The 20,945-nt window shown below is 39.2% G+C and overlaps 1 protein-coding gene across 1 annotated transcript; it reads right to left on the reverse strand.

Annotated features, from left to right (window-relative positions):
• Positions 1–3,653: 3,653 nt before the first annotated feature.
• On the reverse strand, positions 3,654–20,769 carry RHAG (Rh associated glycoprotein). The gene is made up of 10 exons (XM_074582068.1): positions 20,518–20,769; positions 13,900–14,083; positions 12,488–12,638; positions 12,161–12,308; positions 11,258–11,424; positions 10,205–10,342; positions 9,265–9,386; positions 8,545–8,630; positions 7,424–7,497; positions 3,654–5,690 (listed from the first exon to the last, which is right to left on the reverse strand). The coding sequence occupies exons 1-10, from the start codon at positions 20,648–20,650 to the stop codon at positions 5,613–5,615; spliced, it is 1,281 nt and encodes a 426-aa protein (XP_074438169.1). The 5' UTR covers positions 20,651–20,769; the 3' UTR covers positions 3,654–5,612.
• Positions 20,770–20,945: the final 176 nt, after the last annotated feature.

Raw genomic sequence — 20,945 nt, forward strand, 5'->3', positions numbered from 1 at the left:
GGTTTTTGTTTTGTTTTGTTTTGTTTTGTTTTTTTAAGAGTTCAGGGGATCTCATTAATATGCATACCATTCTGAAGCAAAGTAGTTCTTAGTTCCAAGCATAGGATTTCCTCTGGTAATCTTCAACATGTTTACACAATAATTCTGAATCGGGACCTCTCTCATTTTCTTGCAGTAGGTTGTACGAGTATTTGCGTGCATGTCTCTGTGTGTGTCTGTATTTGGAGGAATGTGTAAAGAACCAAGGTCTGCCTTGGAAGTCAGGGAGGAGGAAGTGTCATTGTGGTGGGTATGTATGTGATCTGTGCAGTACCAGAGACTGGTCCCTGTCCTGTTTGCTTGATGAAATATGCATAGGTGTAGGGACACATATGTGGCAGTGGACTGTTAATATATTTTGTACTGAATGTATGCATTTTTTATTTCTGAGTCAGAAATGCATCTGAGAAAAGCTCTAGGAAAGTGGTACAGTGTAGACCTTATAAGCCTTTGGGTGGATGGAAAACCCAACGGAGGGGAAGAGGTCCGGGTCTGAGATGGAAACTCTTAGGGGACAGTGAAATGTAAACTTCTGCATGAGGCTTGTGAAGAAGAGGAAGAGCTCTCTTTTGGCAGGAGACTCACCAGACGTACTTTGTTAACACGTTGATTCCAGTGAGAGAGAAAGAAGACTGTATGTCCCCAAGAAATATTAAATAAATACAGTTGATCATCTGATTATTTAATTCATGCATTTAATCATCAGCAGATTTGAATACAAATGTTAAAAGAAATTTTGTAGGCAAATGTTCAGTAGATGGCTTTAAAATAAATTCACCTTTCAGTGATGAAATGCAAGTGACAATTTCAGTAATGAAATACGGCTCTGAAAGAGGTAGCACTGAATAGCTGTGATACTTTCTTCAAAGCTATGTTCGTCCACTGGTGTTTTGGAAAAGGGCTGAGTGTCAATAAGCTTGACCTTTGGTTAGTTTAAATAAGATGTTTAAATAAGAAGTAATTGCTAATAAGAGGAAATAATAATAAGATAATTTTTTTTATTTAAGTCCAACTCCTTTGTTTCATTTCGTTAACATTTACTCTATCTGTATTTAAACTCTTTTAAAAAACAAACAAACAAAAAAAGAGATACACTGCATTAGAAATATTTATTTAGAAATTTTTGCTTAGAAAACCACTAATCCCAGTGGCTTCTGTCAGTTTGACCATTACAGACAAAGATACCTGTTTTCTGATTAGGACTGGAGACAGAAAATATCTTTTAAAGGATGGCTTACCTAACCTCGAAAATGCTATTAATTTGAAGAATAGTCTTCTAAGGTTTCTTCTGAGAATGACCGAAGTCTAAGAGGAAGCTTTCGGCATCCTGAGGGTGGAATCTAATTTCAAGTTGAAAGTTACACATGGTTGCTGCCATTTAACTCTTTTTCAGATACTTTTGTGCACACCTAAATAAATGTCAATACTGAATGAGTTTTTACTCACTTAGAAAAAAAACCCAAACAATACACAAACGTTATTTAAGCTTTTTATGTAAAACCAAGTCAAGGTGAGAGCAAAGGTAAGAGAGAAAGACTGTTCAGTGGTTATTGGAGAGGATAAAACATTGGCAGACTTTTATGAGAAAGAAAAGAAATGCTTGTCATCATGAATCTCAAATTTAGAGTGGTTTTACTTTAACTTTGGTTTACTTTTCAGTCCCATCGTCAAAGTTCATCCTTCACCCTATGTCTCATTTAACTCCTCGCTTTCCTTTCCTGCCACTGTATTGACAAGCAAAAGGGTTCATAGCAAAATATTTTAAGCTTCTGTAAGGCTGGACACCTCTCCATAATGTCCAGTAACATATTCCACAGAAGTTGTAACTATGTACAAAAGAAGCTCTACTGACTCAGCATACGCAAAGCTTTGATTAATTTGGAAGTAATCAACCAAAGAAAATACCCTAAGACAGAGAACCAAATGCCACTGACATCTGAAGTATGGAGGTGAGTGATTAAGGTGAAGAACCTTAGGAGAAACAAATCATACACTTCAAGGTCATAGTCACATTGAAAAGAAAGTAACATTTAAAGCTCTGGTGAAACAAAGGTTATCCAGAATTACAACAACTGCTGTATTTCATTTTCCGATGACACCATCACAGACATCTTTGTGCACTGTCTGTTCCATAGCGAGAGTCTATTCAGGGTGAAGAGCAATCCGAAACATGGTGAGAAAAATCTGTATCCAGTCTTTTCATATAGGTGGTCAAACTGTAAGGCCTGGATTCACCTGTCATGAGCTTAGGCACTTGTCTAAGGCTTCTGACCATAGGGAATGAATGAATTCTGGATTATGCATGATCAGCAGGTCTCCACCATAGCAGGGTGGAGACCACAAGAGGAAATCAAACACTCATTGATGATCAAAACAAGAGATTTGGTTTACTGTCTTGCTCTGGGCTGCAGTGTTCTGTCTCAGGACTGCCTGGCAGATATCCCAGACAGCCCTCATTGCAGGGTTTTTTTTGCATGCCTCATTGTCTCTTTTCCTATTTCTTTGCCTTCCCCATCTTTGTTCACTACCAATTAAATTTTGTTTGGTCTCAGATTTGCTACATCTGTACCTGAGGCTGGTATTTCAGCTATGCCTCCAGGGGCACTGCTGGCCTTTCAAGGTTATGCTCCCAAGAAGGTCCCCAATTCTCCCTTACAATTGTCTGTGGTATTAAGATATTTCTCGTATAACTCACTTTTCATTTTTTCAGGGTGTTATCTATAATTCTTACCAGAGTGTTATGTTGTGTCATGTCACATCCAGCAACTTTCTCATATAATGGTCTGCAGTGTCCCACATCCTGTTCATTCAGCTTAACTTCACATAAGGGTTTAGTCATCTGGCTGCACCACATTGTTCAAGAGGTTACTTCTAGTCCTATTTCTTGTTTGATGTTTTTACAACACATACTTTTTACATTTTTAATTGTCCTAATGCTTTTTCTGTATTATTCGTTAGTTTCTAAGTATTGTGAACATCAGAACGGATCTATTGAAGTTTTTTTCACAGGTGCATTTGTAATCCCTTTTCCAGTTGTTAGTTATATACTCGTCACATGGTTTCAGCATCTAAAATATAGTTTCCCAGGCTAAGCTGGATTTAGAATCATAGAATGGTTTGGGTTAGAAGGGACCTATAAAGGTCATCTAGTCCAACATCTTCAACTAGATCAGGTTGCTCAGAGCCCCTCCCAACCTGACCTTGAATGTTTCCAGGCGAGGGGCATCTACCACCTCTCTTTGCAACTTGTGCCAGTGTTTCACCACCCTCCACGTAAAAAATTTCTTCCTTATACCTGCTCTGAATCTACCCTCCTTTAGTTTAAAACCATTACTCCCTGTCCTATTGCTATGGCCCTTATGTCCTATCATTACGGGTCCTACTTCTAGGGTCCTTCTTTGTCAAAAAGGAAACAAAGAATTTCCTGAAAATGATAGCTAGGTTAAGTGGAATAAATCTCACTGTAAAGGGATCCATCTCCCTACTCTGTTTTTTGAGAGAACCTGAAGGACTGAGTTCTCTGGGATGGTAACCTTCTGAAAAAAGGCAGAGGACAATAATGAGTACTTAGCGGGTAAGGGTCTGGGTTACTATGAAAAGATTACAAGGAGAACTGGAGAACAAAACTGTAGTTTATTTTCTTCCCTTTTGTTTTAAAGAATGCAAGATAATTATTCAGGGCATCATTCTGAAAGATTTACTTACAGCGAGTAGTACTTTCTCACTCAGATATTCCTTTGTGGTCAACACTCACAATCAGTAAAATTACCTCACTGCTGTAGGCAAATGAAAGACCCTCTGAATCCCCAAGTAGGATTTTAAGGGGTGAGCTTCATGTATTGAGGATAAGATTTTTTACAATCTGTCTATATATGGAATTTTTTCCAAGTACTTCAATTTTTTGTCATTGCAAAATATGCACAAAACACATCTAAAATCTTTACATATGCAACATTTACAATGCTAAATGCCTTCTCTGTTTTTACAAAAATGATTCTGTGAAAGCTTTGAAAGGATAAAAGATGTCTTCTAGCCAACAAGGTAGAGATGAGTCAGTCATTGCACGTCTGCAAAAGAGCATATCTGAACTAAAGTGTGTTACAACAAATGTATTTTCATACATAGATATTAATCTGACCTATATAGCAGTATACAGCTGATACAACATAAGTTACTGCCCTGCCTAGTATCTTTCCAAAGTTTTTCGAGGAAAAATACATCAGCAGATATGAAAGTATCTGTGCTATTTTATGAGAGGCATTTTCCCTTTAAATCTGATAAGAGTTGAAATAAGATGCTAATATAAAAAAGTCTTGAAAGCTCGTCCACTGTAGCTTATCTTTCTGAGACATCAGTGGTAGCTTTCTGTGCCTAGAGGCACTGTGATCCTTCTCTTGGATTTTCATCTCCCACCCATTGCCTCTCAGTGGATTGCCCCACGTAGGTACACACAGATGTGTGACTCTGCTCCCAGCTACTGTCATCACATAGAGTTCCTTCAGATACCTCACATTTTGTCTCTCTTAATTAAGCAGCCATTATCATCACTTCTTGGGTGGAGTTAATTTACCTTAATTTAGGTTCAATTTTCTTCTTTCTGCTTTCTCTTGTTTTAGGAGGCAGCGACTTCAAAGGTAGTGACTCACCACACAGAAGTTCTCCACTGAGCCCTCTGTAGGTTTAACATAGCTGCTTTCCCATCAGTTCCTAACAACTCGTGCTTTTTCTTGGGGCTAGCATTTAGTTCAGTTTATATCTATTGACATTAACAGTGCTACTGTCCCCTTATTACTGTTGGATGTCATCAGACATATTATGTAATTACTTGTTTTTCATAGCTCTTAATTCCCTTATTGTATCCTTGAAACAGTCTAAATAAATCTATGCCAATAAAGACATTTTTCACCATTTCACTTTCTTCTCCCTTTTAATAAACATATTAACAAAGATTCTTGATACTCATATTGCCACTTAGTATACCTCATCAATCACTATTTTCTGTGCTTTGCCATGAAAATGATTTCAACATTTTGTTTTTTGTCATAACCAATTTTCGAAATACAGCACATTTTCTCCCCCATCCAAAACCAGGACAACACAGTTTTTAAGAAAGTTAATCTGGGATGCACTGGTGAAAAGCTTGTTAGAATCCAGATAAACAATATCAATCCATTTTTTCTTGATTAACCCTATGCAGTTGAAGGATATGGCTGTAACTCAGAAATCTTGCAGTTAAATATATTATCCTGTAGTAGTCTTGAAACACAAAGGTGGTTTCAGTGGCTATATTGACTCAGTGATGACAAAAGGTAAAATAGAGATAATTTTGTAGAGTAGTTTGTGATGGGTTTTTCTGATGAACAAATATATTAGAAGTATCTAATTAATTCACCTGACCTTGGTGTAATAACTATGTATTCTAGAATCAAGCTTATTTTATATTAAAAAAAATAGCTCTTTACAGCCCCTTCTTGAAAACCTAGTGTGGTTAAGACAATACTCCGATGTTGGTTTTTAGCATTAGTAACTAAAAAGAGCATCATTAGAACAAATATTGCAAATAAATTATTTTTCTACATGGTGGCTTCATATCTACTGTGCTCATCATAGTTGCGGGATTGAATTTCATGTGATTTCTCCTCTTCTGGAACCTGCCATGAAAATCAGAGAAGAGTTTAGTTAATGAGATATAGACTCCCTTTTGCCATAAAAGGAGAATAAAGTGCACTGAGAACATCATTCTATTTGTATATGTTACATGTCTATTTATTAACATTGACCCAGCCTGACATGAACCACCAGTTCTGAATTCTGAGGGATGAATTCAGGGGTTTCTTAATAGAAGAATTCATTAACACTGATGTTAGCTATGAATGTGCAAAATTAATATCTGGGATTTTCAGAGCTCTAAACAAACGAGGTGACCACCTCTAATGAAATGTAAATGTTGTTGTATGCCAAATATCAATGTCTCTTCCCATTACCTGATAAAGCTTATTTAGAATAGAACATTTCTGAACAGTCCTATTGATATTATAAGACCTTCAATTCAACAGGGCTTTATTATTATCACTGGTCAACACAGACTGTGAATTTTTCAACCACACTTTAAAATTTTCCTTTTCCTGACATTTTTTATCATTCACATATGACAGCCTATTTCGGGTCTTGCAGAAAATCAGTGGTTTCACTTTCCCGTGGTGAAATAGTGAATGACTTGCAGAGCTGTCTTTAAAAGTTGTTTTTTCTGATTGTCATTGCTACAGCTGATCTTTTGGCTCAAAACTTCCCCTTAGACCTCAAACTTTCTCTCACCAAAAAGCAAATTGCATGGTTCATACTGGAGTTTAATTCATTAAAAAACTAAAAGAATCTCCTTTGGGGTTTGCAACATTTTAATTACAAGGCATGTATATCACGTATTTCTTCTTGTCTTGCCTTTTTGAGTTTGTCCTGTCATAAAGGATAAAATTCAGATTGCCTAAATAAAGAATCTGGCATCAGTCTCTAATGAAGGGAGATGCAGAAAGTCTACAAACAATACAGGGAGCTTCCTGGGCTAAACAAGAGGAAAGGTATGTCTGAGTTTCTGTTCAGCACTGTAGGCATCCAACTCAGAGATGTATGTGGGACTCAGCTGATCAAGTCTAGGTCTTTATGGTATAGAGCTCTATATTTGAGGTAGGCGATGAAAGGTCTTTCATTATCAGTGGGGACTATAGAGACTTTCAAGGTTTTAACTCATGTAACCTAACATAGATCTGTAAGTATTCAAATTAACTGCAATCTAGAGCCATTTCATTGAGCATACAAGGGCTATTTTAATTGTACTTGTTTCTCAGCCCCATTGTTTGTGTCTTCATGCATAAAACAATAGTGCCAGAATGCCCATCTTCTTCTGATAATCTCAGTGGTCAGATCATTCAACCAGAATGCAGGAGAACTTCTGCTCAGCCTCAGGGAAACTCATCCTACAAACACTGAAGAAGTGCTCTAAATTTCATTCGGTATGAAATTCTAGATGACACTAGCAAAGCAGCACCATTTAGCCAAAAATGCAAATATTATGTGTCTAAACTACAAGAAGGAAGAGGATGCCTGACTCAGTGAACGCTTAGAAGAGAGATAAAGAGCTCCACTGAGGTCTCAATTTTTTTGCTCTATTTCTGCCTTTTGGTCAAGGTTAGTCCAATGTAAATGGCATGACTAGCTAGCAAGTCCAAAAAAGATCCTGAAGGTGGCCTTGATAAATTCACAGCCTGAGGCAGGGCAACATTTTTGAAAGTCTGACTCATGTGTGTAAACCCCAAACCCCAGGAGAGCAGGACTGCAGCGTGCTGTACATCTTCCAACACAGTGAAAATAAAGAGAAGTTGTATCTTACCTCCCAATAAACGGAGTCATCAAAGCAGTTCCGGTCAGATGCTTGTCCCAAGAAGGGCAGCTTTAGGATACCACCTGTAGGATAAACATCATCAAAGGTTAAAAAATAGACAAAATGCCCAAATAAATGTTCCTCAGATGTGGCTTGGGGAGTCACCTAAGTTTTATGACTCATTTCCTAGTCTCCAGAAATGCCCAACCATCTGTGGACATCAGGTCACTCATTATGAGAGGTGAGGCAGGTTTCTTCATGTTGACATGGATAAAAGCTTGTTTTTAATTGGTCAAAACTTTCCCAGATTTCAGACTGGAATTTTCGATTTCAACCTGAATTATTGTTTGGAAAGTATCCACAATCACATGGAAACATGTGACAACTAAATGAATATGTTTTAATCTCAAACTAGTTTCTGTTTGGAATTTTAAGCATCTGAATCTAGATAAGGATTCCATCCAGAACAACATCTTACTGTTTATAGAATCATAGAATCATAGAATCGTAGAACAGTTTGGGTTGGAAGGGACCTTTAATGGTCATCTAGTCCAACCCCCCTGCAGTAAGCAGGGACATCTTCAACTAGATCAGATTTCTCAGAGCCTCATCAAGCCTGGCCTTGAATGTCTCCAGGGATGAGGCCTCCACCACCTCTCTGGGCAACCTGGGCTAGTGTCTCACCACCCTCAGTGTAAAGAACTTCTTCCTAATGTCTCATCTAAACCCACCCTGCTCTAGTTTAAAACCATTGACCCTCATCCTATCACTACATGCCCTTGCAAACAGCCCCTCCCCAGCTTTCCTGTAGGCCCCCTTCAGGTACTGGAAGGCCGCTATAAGGTCTCCACGGAGCCTCCTCTTCTCCAGGCTGAACAACCTATATATTCCTATATATACAACCCAGTATCTTTGAAGCATCTATTCAGTAAGATATATAGGCTTCATTTGAAGAAAAAATTATTGGAAAACAGCTTTTCCATATTTAAGCTTCTGCCAGTGTGCCATCATGCATTATTTCTATTTTTCTACTTTATTTTATTCACATGAATTTTCTGATACATTGACGTTCTCCATGGGCAAACCTCAAAATTCACATATTTTTCAGTTGCTGTATGCATCATACTGACCTGTCAATGCTCCACCTGCCAGTGCAATTCCAATTGTACTGCCCAGGGCAGCAGCCTGCATGCCAGGAGTTAAGGGAATACCTTGCCTGAAAAGGGCAGAAAACCAAAACATTGACAATCAAAAAATTGTCATACTTCGAGACTGATAATTGGTCTTACGACATTGTTTCCTGGACAAGATGACTCATAGGAAAATATCCTGCCATTGCTGTGGAGAGACAGAAATCACGATTTTATTTTGGCTTTGTTTTAGACTGGAGATGAAAACTATTTCTTTGAAAAGGTTATTAGTATCTTGCAAGCCTGTAGAGAATCCTCCCCTTTGTCAAAAAGACCAGCATTTCATCTTCTTGGAGTCTATTAAGATAATGGAAATAGCCCATTTTGCCAAATTTCTTGGAAATATTACATTTACCAGCAGTGTAATTGTAGAATCATAATAAAGATTCTTGAATGTTTGAATGGTTCTGTATGGTGTTTTTTATTATGTTTTTAATTTATTTATTTTTACTTGAACTTTTAATTTGGAACAAGCTTGGCATATAAACAGTCAAAGGCAGGATATCAAGAGTCCTATTTAAACCAGAACACAATGTCTGACATCAAATCAAAAATGCATTTTCTGAAAAGAAAATCATAATTAGATCCAAGAAAGGTCAAAATTTAGGATAGACCTTCAAAAAACCAGTAAATTCCTTTCTCTTTTCTCCTATAACTCACCTAACTTCCTCTTTTACTGCAGTTACTATGATGCCAGCGATACCTCCCAGTATTCCAGGTAAACCATGTAAATTATGAACTCCACAAGTGTCTTGAATGTTCAGCTTGGATTCCAACAAAGGCTGAAATGAGGAGAAATATGAACTTTATAGTGAGTTTATAGCCTTCCATTATCCCTGGAATGACATGCGAAAGAAAGTAGTGCAGAAGTACAAGAAACAATTTAACTTATTCCAAGTATGCAAAGTTTAGCTACAAAACTTTCCAGTTTTCCCTTCACTGTGAAATTGTTTATACACAGAGAAACACAAGTACATATGTATAATGGTACAAGTGCCCAAGCTACCATCATAAATATAATGGTACAAAACGTGTGACAGTCCAGTGATACTCCTAATCTTTTCAGCCACTGCAGCAAAAGTTGAGAGAGATGGCGATGTAACACATAGATGCCTGTTCTGAGTCTGCTAGTCAGGTATTTTCTTCCAGAATGTTTCTCCATCAAGAAAAGCCAGTTTAAACAGTTTAGTCTGAATATTCTATTTCTATGTTTTGCACACGAAGCAATTCCATTTTATACTTCAAAAGTAGTTTTTGATTACAGATCTATTTAGAAATTTTAAAAGACAGAAATGCAATTAGTCCTATTTCACTGAAACATGGGCTTGGAGCAAAATTCCGGCAGCTCCTTGAACAGAAATCCTAACTGTAATGAACTCTAATATCTTCGTGATCCTTCTTTGTTTTTAGCTAGGATGGACTGAAGTTACCTCATAAGCATATATTCAAATCACACTGATTTAAAAATTACCATTTTCTAGAGCTTACTCTATAATGTATCAGCCAGTTTCTAAACTCCCTTTCCAGAGAACTAAGGGAGCTCCAGTAAAGCCAAAGAAGCATAAGGAAATGCGAGCAGAGGCGGGTCCTCAATACTCACAGTCAGGAAGTGGAACCCAAGGACAGAGATGATTCCAGCAATGCTCCCAATGCACATGGCAATAAAAGGATGGATGGACAGGTCAGCACAGGTACCCACTGCTACTCCTCCTGCCAGGGTGGCATTTTGAATGAGAACCTGCAAAGAGTTCACAGCGGTGGAGATGACAGATGTGGAACAGAGACTTGTTTTAGGGCTGAGTGGCTTTCAAGGCTTTTTTATATACAGAAGTTTTCCTTTCCTTTAAGTGGGATTTTTCCAATGAAGAATGAACAGGAATTTAAAACAGGGTTCCCTGTTACATGTTCAGTGTGTTGGTTCAAAATTGCTCTAAGCCAGTTTGACTGGGGCCAGTTTAATGAATTCCAGCTTTTACAAAGTCAACAAAATTCATCTGACCTCTCGAGAAAGCAGGCTGAGCCAGTGAGAACTGCCTCCTACAACAGGAGCAAATTCTTCAGACTCATTGAACTGTGCCTGCTCACGCTGGGCTTAGATAAACACTGCAACTGCTGGAAAGAAGTGGGTGAAAACACAGGGCGGGATTTTAGGGCAAGGAGATGAAAGGTTGGCAGCCTGGCAGCCCCAGCCCAGTTTGGCTTTGCTTGTTGTGCAGCTGCACTCTGAGATTGCCGCGGAAAAGGTTATTGCCTTGCTGAAAGACCAATTTTGGCTGTTGCAATGCGGCAACTCACATAGGATCTTCTTTGGAATAAGACCCAAAAGTCCACCTGAATGTTAGACTAATGTGTCTATATACCAGCTGGTTCTGTGGACAAGAGAGAACAAGAGAGCAGGACCATCACTATGACGTCTAAGAGCTTTTCTCTCTCCAGATGCGGTGATAACACTGAAGAATTACTACACACCTAAAGCAGGGTGTGTTGCTCAGGGCCCAATCTTGTTTTATTGCTTTTAGAAGTGTAATAGGTCTAATTTTGCCTACAGTGTGAGCAAAGGCTCCACATAGCTCACGGACATTGGGAATTTGCCTAATCATCCTTAATGTAGAGGGGTGACTTGATTTAACAGAGGTTGCGATGTGATTCTTACCATGCTGAATTTGCCTCTTTGGTCCACCAGGCTGGAGAGGGCAAATGTTACGACAGCGCATGCAGCCAAGGAATAGTAAGTGTTGACAATTGCTTTAATCTGGGCAGCCAATTCAGGTGCAATGGCAGAGTTAAAACTGGGCCAAAAAAGCCAAAGGAACAGGGTACCTGGATGAATATAAACCAAAATGGAACCAAGACTGTTCAGTCACAAGGGGTATTTCAACATGAAAGATCCAACACAATAGAACTAGCTACAAGAAATGAGGAAGATGATAAATAAGAAACACAAAACAGACAAAAAATTGGAAGAAGTAATAGATTATGCAGAAGTTTTTGACACTGGCAGCTGAGATTTTGACACATGGTCTCTGTCAAATCTTACTGGAAGACTTTAACACATTGTGACCCCTTGTCATGCCCCACTGATTGCCAGAGCTCACCACCACTGTGGAAACCATACCAGAATAAGATGCATTAGCAAGACATTTCACATGCAAATCTTTTATCATCTATTGATATAACTGGTATTTCCAGCTGGTAAATTGATGTATGAGTGGATCTCACGGACAGACGTGTGGTTTCTAACATCATTAGTGGGACAGGCACAGATCAATACTTTTAATTATGGCCAATTTCTATGGAGATGCTGCTTATAACAGCAGATTTAACAAGAAGGGAGTGACCACTAATGCACAGTGAAAATGTATCTTTATTTTGATCTTTCCTGTTCTTAACCAAGGAAAAACTGTAAAAACATGTGTGCCACTGAAAACATTGTGTATGCATCAGACAAAAAAGAATATGCCTCTAGGATTGTACTGAAGAAAAAGGATGTAGTGTAATAACATAGGGATGAAAGAGAAATGAACAACTGATCAGCACTCACTACTACTTCACTTACCAATCATGGCAAACATGTCCGAATGGTAGGTAGATTCTTCATTTTCATGTTTGTTTTTCAAACCAGGACGATACAAGACTAGTGTTACAGCCAAACCAAAATAAGCTCCAAAAGCATGGATAGTCATTGAGGCTCCAACATCTGTGGCCTGTCATAGGGACCCAAAATAATATCACAGATATTATACAGCATAAAGATGAGGATTTGAGGAAGGAGAAGTCTGGATAACTTTATAAAGTTTATAAAACCTAGAATATGTAAACTGGAATTGTTACAAAGGAAAGTATTTCTTATAAATAGAAAACAATTATTGCTAAGTAGTTGTACCTGAAATACTTCTGTAACTAGATGTTCGTTGCATGCAAAGATTGTGATCTCCAGAATTGTCAAGATCAGCATCTGGACAGGACTTGTTTTCCCCAGGACTGCTCCAAATGAAATCAAAGCAGTTGCTGTACTGAAGTCTGCATTTATCATGCTGAAGTTAAGAAAAAGAATAAAATAAAACAAAGCAAATCAAAAAACACAGGAAAAAAGAAAATCAGTTTAGAGAGACCTGAAATAAGGCTGTAATATTAAACCTGTCATCTCATTAAAATGATAGAGCTTTAACTCTTCAGATTTAAAATTATCAAGATCATCTTTGTGGATGAAAAATAAATCAAACCTTTCCAGATGGGTTTTGTGGGGATCTTGCCAGCTACTGAGGAAAAAGTGTGGGAAAGTTACTCATGTTCATACCATGGATGTGCTTAGCTGGTTGAAATTACTGTGAAAAGCCAGATGAGATGTGTATTGCGGATGTGAAGGGATATTTCCAGCTCTGACTGTCACCTGAACTCCAAAGATGGTAGGGAGCTCTTAGCTTTGGTCAGATGGTTTATCTCATTTTAAAAGCCTTGCATGCCTTTCTATCAATGTGCATCATGTTTGCACTAGCTGTTAGGAAGGACCAGCGTTAACAGCTTACAGGGAATGGCAAAAATAAATAAAAACATGAATTGGTCAAAAACTTGCAACACAGAGGGCACTAATTTATGGGTCCCTCTACAAATGCCTATCTGTAAGCATTAAGGAGCTACTTCTGTTATTTCTGTTTGCCCCTCAGTAACGTTTGGATACTGTTCCTTTCAAAAATGTCTACAAGTTGTCTCAGAAAACAGAACTGCAGATGTAGAAAACACTCTGAGACCTTAGTAGAAGCAGGACAGATGAATGGGAGGGCGATTAAAATTATCTAGAGACATTGCTCATGAGGTCTCTTATTCTATGACTGGGGTCCAAAACATGCTGCAGTATGGCGTGCATGCAAATCATTCCTTGAGAAGTAGGAGAAAAACTGATGAGTGGATAGGCACGCTGTTACAGCCTGTCTTCTGTGACCCCATGGGTCATGGAAGGACAGGTCCTTTCATTCCTGCTGGATGCAGGAGGTACTGTGCCACTGCTGGAAATCTTCCAGCTTCCACAGCTCCAGAGATTCAAAGCAGTCTCTCTACATGACCTATGGCCCACATGTAACGTAGCACCTCTAATTTCATCCCACCTTTTGTTTCCTTTGGCCCAGTGCACCAGGTGTTGCCCCTTTAGAGGTGAAGGGCAGATGAATATTGAGAGGTGGACAGTAAGGCTCAATCAAATTTCAGTGAACTTAGTCTGATCCCACAGATGTTACAGTTTATGGCTTCTCCTGATATCTTGAGAGATAGAAATGTCAATTCTGGTAAATTCACATGTACCTTTTGGTATCGACATGAATTTTCCCTCCTTCCATGTGCCAAAATCCCTGCATCAGGGTTCCCCACTGCAGACCAAAGGCAGCAATGAGCATGTTGATACCAACACTGCTGAATCCATATTTCTTCAGAAAGGTCATCAGGAAACCAAATCCAACAAATATCATCACATGGACATCCTGAAAGACTGAAGAGAAAATATGTCTGTGTAGTGACTATGAAGAGTGAGGATGAAGGGAGGAAAGCTAGGGACAAATGAGGATTTAATAGAAAAGAAGAGAGTTCCAAACTCACGTCATCAATGTGATCCACCCCTCCCCACTTCATGACCAGTCTACTAGTTGCAGACTGAGTGTCTGGAAAATGCAAGATCCAATTATTGATTTTATTCCTTGCTATATCATTAAGAAAAGAACACTAGGTCTCTATACTAGCAGATTTAATGTGTCTGGAACTGTTCTCTGTGTGTGAAGCTACTGGGAACATCACAGCTTCATGTCCTTACAGAAAAGTTCTCTTCCCCCTCAAATGAACGTTGTCACATCCAGTTTGTTCTAACTCCAAAATCGTACGTGGGATTTGTTTGGCAAAGTGCTAGTTGGTCCAGTGCAAAGGTATGCTTGTGGTCCCTAAAAATTACTGTGCAAGAGATTGATTCCTTTACCTGGGTAAAAGAAAAAGGCATTTAAGGTAGTCTAAACTAGTAAAATAATATTGCTAATTAGCATATACTTAACCTTCCTTCAAATATGCACTTTTTTTCCAAATATGAATTTTGTTAAAATACGGCTAGTCATTTTTCTACTCTTTTTTTATTTCCTTTTTAGACTTTTTAATACAAAATGAGTTTATCACCACACATGGATACTTTATATTTTAAAATATTTTGCTCTTCTGAAGTGTTTAATGTGATTTAATGGACTCTACACCAAACAGGTTCGTGTCCTATAATTAATGACTTTTCTTTGATTTTATTGTTAGTAAGAACTTCAGTATAGAGAAATTATCTATTTTCAGTTCTAGTTAATTGCCTCTTACTTGCAAATATGTGGGAAAAAGTTGAGACATTGACCTGGTTAGTATAATATTTGACTTGAAGTTACATTTCAAAGTTATGTGCTTTCAGCATTCATGTAGTTTTGCTATATGCATTACCATGTTTAGCCAAAAGAGGGCCCAGAAGTATAATAAGTTACTGGAGATTCCTAATAAACTCTGTTATATTTGCACCGTCATATTCCAGCCCTAACCTAGCACTGAAATACATACATGCATGTAGGAAGATCCTTTACGTTGGGCTACATGGATCTAAGAAACAGCATAGAAATGTGGGAGGTTCTCAGACATCGTCATCCCGTTTCCTTCTTCTTCATCACCCTTTCCTTCCTTCTGGACATTTTCACATTTTTATATTTCCTGATTCAATAATACCCAGTGATGGGATCTTTGAAGCCCCTGCAGTCTTTTGGAAGCTTCCCACTTTCCTCCATGTTACTCGGTTTCCAGAACTGCTTTCCAAACTCCTGAGTTGTTCTTACTGCTCATTTTAAAAGATACTCAATCAACTTAACTTCCCCATTTGGGTTTCTGCTCTTGATATTTTGCATATTTTGTATTGCAGTGCTGTGTGAAAATAAATGTCTTGCTTAGAGCTCAACATATTCCCTTGCTTCAGAGGACCTGGCAAGAGATGAAGAAGGTATGGCTGGGCACAAACAAACCATGCTGATACAACCTTCCTGATCCTACCAGCAGTAAAGTCTTTAGTGTCTTAGTGGATGCAGAACTCAAAATGCAGCTTAATTTGCCCATATTCCAGTGTCAGAGGGAGTCAGCAGGGGGTGTTTAGGAATTAAAGTACGAGGGGTACATCTGTCTGTGCACCCTCCCAGCTTGCAGCAGCCTGTGCACCAGGAGCCCAGAGCTGTGTTTTCACACCTGACTTGACTGCGGTGGTGAACTGCACAACTAGAACAACTCTTCTTCAAATGTCTTGCAAAACATTTAGTGGTGGTTCATGCCGGTAGGACTGAGAGTGGAGAGTCTTCCCAGTGTTACTCTAACACCACCCTGACAATCTTACAGGTGATTACCCACCTTTTTTTTTAAGTGGGACAAAAATATGTTGGCAGGTCATGTGAGAAAGTTCTTAAATAAGGGAAGGAGTAACCCAACATCTCTTTCCCTCTTTTTGAGGATAGCAGAAACTGGATTCTGAACAAGTGCTTTTCTCCCCTTTTAAAAATAATATTCTACAAGTGACCGTTCACCCAGTAACCTGTGGGATCAGCACCTTTGTGTGTGAGAAGTGGCTGGGGTTCTTTGTCTGACTCTTGCAAAACTACTTTATTAAAAGCTTACTAATGTTAACAAAAAAATACAGAACTAGAGGGCAAATCCATAAAAGCTGCACAGCAACTTCTACAAAAGTAGCCTTTTTGTTTGAATTTAGCAGAAGAAAATGGAAAGGTATTTAATAAATGCTTAGCAGGACAAGTCAAGGTGATATACAACTTCAATGGTTTTCAGTTTGTATCACACTTGAGTTTGATGCACAAAATGAGAGGTGTATTTGAAAATGACCTACTTCTGCTCTTTTTATTGCTTAGTCAGCCTGTGCCATGGACTTTCCAATATTTTTTTTTTGTTTTGTCCATTCAGGGTAGTCAGGTCCAGGTAAGAAAAATTTTCCAGTCTCCCAGAGGAGATTATAGTTTGTTAGCATTCAGCACATTACTTGCCCTTGTTTGCAATCTCACGGTTAAATCTTTGCAGACAAAGCAAGTAAATTGTTCTCATCAAAACAATCCCACTCATGTATACATCTCAGTAAATCATGTCTAGATTAGCAAAAGATGCTTTACTGCTTAAGTAACCTGACTTTTCCTGTGAGCAAAAGAACAGGTTTCAAAAGCACGTTGATGACTGAGGGGTTTAATTCTCGGTGCCCATCAACAGGGCTTCCGCATGCCCGGGTCTCTTTTGAAAGGTGCTTTTAGAAATCTTACCCCAGCCCTGAAGATTAGAAGCAAGCAGCTGGTTGACATGTAATGGGTCCTCCTGAGGGCTAGCCAGGCTTCACATAAATGTTTTAAAGCTCTCTGGATTTATTTACACAAAAGATTAAAAGTCCTGCTTAAAACTAGGTTAATTCATGGATGCTGAGGACGAATTTCAACTAGCCTAGCCTATACCTTGTGCTTTAACTGCCTCTTATGCATGCTTTTAAAGAAGAGTATATCTGGAATCATCTCAAATTATGGAGAAAAAAGATTGATTTGTAATAAACTGTTTCAGTAACTAGTTACCTTTAACAAAGCATAGTATTTTTGTTCTGTGAGACAGGAAAATAAAGACTGGGATAAAATGATCTGGCAGATGCTGAACAAAACCACTGCACATGATCCTGCAAGGCTGCCCGATACCAACATATTAATTCCACTCCAAGGTCTCCACATGGCGGTCAGTCTCAATGCAAAGATGTTTGTGGGATCTAGGTTTATGCTAAAACTGATTTTGCTCTGCCTAAAGGACTAAACCGTAGAACCCTGAACAGGAGTTTTCCTAAGCCATGAGTCATCGATCAATCACAGGACATTACATACAGGATACCAGTATTAAAGAAGCCCTCTAGGAGTGTTTGCAAAACCATCACGCACCCTTGTCCTCCCATTCCAGTGGCACGGCACACCTGAAGCTGTCCATCCAATTCACCATGCCTGTACTTGCATCCACCAGAAATAGACATAATGCAAAGCTATGTTTTGGGAATGATCTCAGCTCAGCCTCCCTTACCCGAGTGCAAAACTATGGTGACCTCAAGTATTATTTTCATCTTTCTTCAGCCCAAAAATAGTGAAACAGCTTGGATTCATGGTGCTGAGGTATTTAAGGCATATAAAAACAGGCCCTGCACTGCAGTTCTGAGAATATAAATTGTTCCCTGGATGAAACAATGAAATCTATGAGGTACAGATGGGTTAACATCCCTGGGGATAGCATGGGAAGTAGTTTGAACACATCATTTTGTGAACTTGGGGGAAGTCCTGGTTGCTGGATCCTTAGGCAAACTGTGCTCTTGTGTGCACTTTATAGACAGGGAAGTTTGAGAGGAAGAGGGCCTAAAAGTGAAAACACAGGTACTGGGAAATCCTGCTTCTGTTCCACTTTTTTAGTGTGAATGAGATCCATCAACTCTTAGGTGGGCATCTAAAAGTCCAACATTACATCTGAGGTCTTTGCTTAATTTATATTTCTACTGGTAAACTGAACAGCCTGGCCAAAAGGCAAATGGCATAGGTTGACTCATAGCTACTTGCTCTTTTCTCCCAAAATGCTGTTCTCATCTGTGCTACTTATTGAGAGTAGTCCCTGATCTATGCTATGCCTAAAGCCATACCCAAAAGGAGATCAAAGTGCTGTTTCACATGAGCCAAAATCATGCCAGAAGCTTGTTAGCAGTTCAATAGTGTGGACGGCTGGGAGACTGTGTGCAGGTATAACACGGTCATACGCTGCCTGTGCAGGAAGGCAATGGAGACAGCAGAAAATTTCTCCCACATATTTTAGGCACTGGTATTAGGGAAAAAATAACTATAGGTGATCCCTAGCTGGATAGATTACATTTAAGGGCTTATATTGTAGTGTTAGCAGCTGGTGAGAAGAATCCTTTTCTCTGTGATGTTGATGAGGCTCCTGCCCTCTCTCTGGTGTCCTTTTTAAGTGGAGATATTAAATTAAAAAAACCAGGGCTCCCCACAAGGGCTGGGAGAGGGTTTTGTTAAGTGCGAGAACAGTCTATCCCAGGAACTCCCCAGGTAACACAGTACCCACGGTGATGCATGTTGCACATGTAGTCTCCATCCAGAAGACTGAGGTTTACTAGGAAATGCACCACAGTGCTGTAAGGGGCCACTGAAGACTATTAAATTACTGGCATAAGCACGAGGATTCCATGCACCTTCTCAATTTTCCTTGCTAAGGGGCACTCCAAGAAAATCCAGGTCAATTTACTACCAGATCCAGCAGGTATGATATTCAGACAGGAGAAGGTCATTTTCTCTGTTCTTGCAGGGCAAATAAACTTTAATCTGAGTCTGAAGGACCCCTCTCCTACCTAGCATCCTTTTGGCTTACCAAATTATACAAATACACCCAAAACACTGTTGTTCTGTGACTGTATCTGTAGTTGTTGTGTTGTTTTAGTGTAGAGGCAGAGAAGAGATAGGTGGACAGGTTTTTTAGGAAATAGCCATGTTAATAAAATAACAGTGCGAGAGTAGCTGCCAAATTATTAGTGTGGTCTCTGGCATAGTTTTTGCCTAGGCCAACTATCACCTCCTGGGTGACAGTGGACCAAGGGCCATTCCCCATATACCATCTAGACAAAGCCACCTAATTTAGGAACTGGAATAGTTCGATATCATGGACATGGCCAAGCTGTGTCAGAAAGAAAATGATCTCTGGCATAGCCTAAGTTACTATCTTTTGGGGCTCCTGCTGCAGCTCAGTGGAGTTAACCCAAATGTGAGTAATTAGCCCCTGATGATCATCAGCTGACTTGCATCTGGAGCTGAATAATGCCATGCATTCACTGTTCTCTCAACTGGACAATGCTCTGTGTGGGAATACACAACACAAGACAACTAGGGAGTGAAGTGACCCTGAGATCACATTCCTCTGTAACAGTCACTGAAAGCCAATTGAAATGAGGCAAAAAATAAAGGATACATTCAAAATGACATGGGTACTACATACACGCAAGGAGTTCTGTACCGTTATGATCATCATTAAGAGGATTGCAATCACGACCACGAGACATTAAGGCATCACAACCAAGAAAACAAACAACAAACCTTCGATACTGCCAGCAAGACACAGGCTGCTCCTCTGAAGACTTATTTTTCTATTTATTTACAACATTCTGATCTCTGCATGAGGAGGAGGGGGGTGGGAGAAATCAGAAACCACTTCTCAGGCCACAGGCTTTCTCCCTGAACTGCATCAAGCATTTGCAGAGCAACAAATCAACAGAAACGTTTGCAGGCTGAACCATTGCTGTCTATAACTGAGCCACTGCTTTGAGACATAGAAGGGGGTTATCCACCTTGTGACAATAACTATTGCTCTTGGAGGAGTCCAGTTTCTGCAAACTTATTTGGTAACAGCGATGAATATGCTGCCCAATTTCCGTATTCTCATAAGAGAACCTTTTGAAACCTGGCTGATAGTAATGAAATGTTCTGTTTGTTTCCATTATGTGTTACAGTAATCAGGATAGAAAGTCTGGCAAGAAGCACTACCATCCATCTCTGGGAAATGCCAGAACCTTTCAAAGTAATGCGTATTTCTCCAAGTTTTAACCTGCTATGCTAACGCTAGAACTATTTTCAGGACTCTTCTCTCAGCAGTTAGCTACTTTCAGAATTTTCTATGTGCTCAACTTGAATTTGTCTTTGAAGCCTGCTGCTTTCACACCACAGACAAAGTTTGTTTGCCCCAAAGCACGCCTTTCTTTTTTCTTAAGCTATATCAGTAGGTCTCATAAGTTATTCAGAAATCTTGCTTAGGATTAGTTTGAAGAAATTCTAACTTCTATAAATCTTAGACAGCAACACTTACGTGGGTATAAAGTTCCAGAGGCAATATTGATGTCATATTCCACAAATATCCCAAACAAAACAATGATGATCACTTCCAGAAGAAGAGCCAGGATCGAGAACTTGAACCTCATGTTGGTGTCAAGGGCTGACATTGCAGAAGAGCAGCTGGCTGTGAGACCCTGATAAAGGACGCTTGCCTTCAGTGGAGCTGCCTAATTCAGTGGATCTGGGTGATATAGCATAAAAAAAAATAAAAAAAAGAGAAACAGGGACAGAAGAACACACCGTCACACCCACTATGGGAGGGAAACAGTATGGGTCAGTACAGCAATTTCTATTTCCTGGGCTATTTCTGTGCATGAAATGCTGGCTTAGGTGTTTTTTCAATTTGTAATGCAAACCGGGTCATTTAGCCACAGATACTCTTTTCATTGTCTTATACGTATT

Source organism: Larus michahellis, chromosome 3 (genome assembly GCF_964199755.1).
Source record: "Larus michahellis chromosome 3, bLarMic1.1, whole genome shotgun sequence".
Lineage (NCBI taxonomy): Eukaryota > Metazoa > Chordata > Aves > Charadriiformes > Laridae > Larus > Larus michahellis.

Excerpts from the sequence above, each read along its gene's own strand:
- RHAG (XM_074582068.1), bottom strand. The coding sequence starts at position 20,650 with ATGTCAGCCCTTGACACCAACATGAGGTTCAAGTTCTCGATCCTGGCT. Across the intron at positions 12,309-12,487 it reads TAGTTACAGAAGTATTTCAG|GCCACAGATGTTGGAGCCTC; the intron begins GTACAACTACTT and ends TCCCTATGACAG. Across the intron at positions 9,387-10,204 it reads TTGGGTTCCACTTCCTGACT|CCTTTGTTGGAATCCAAGCT; the intron begins GTGAGTATTGAG and ends TCCTCATTTCAG.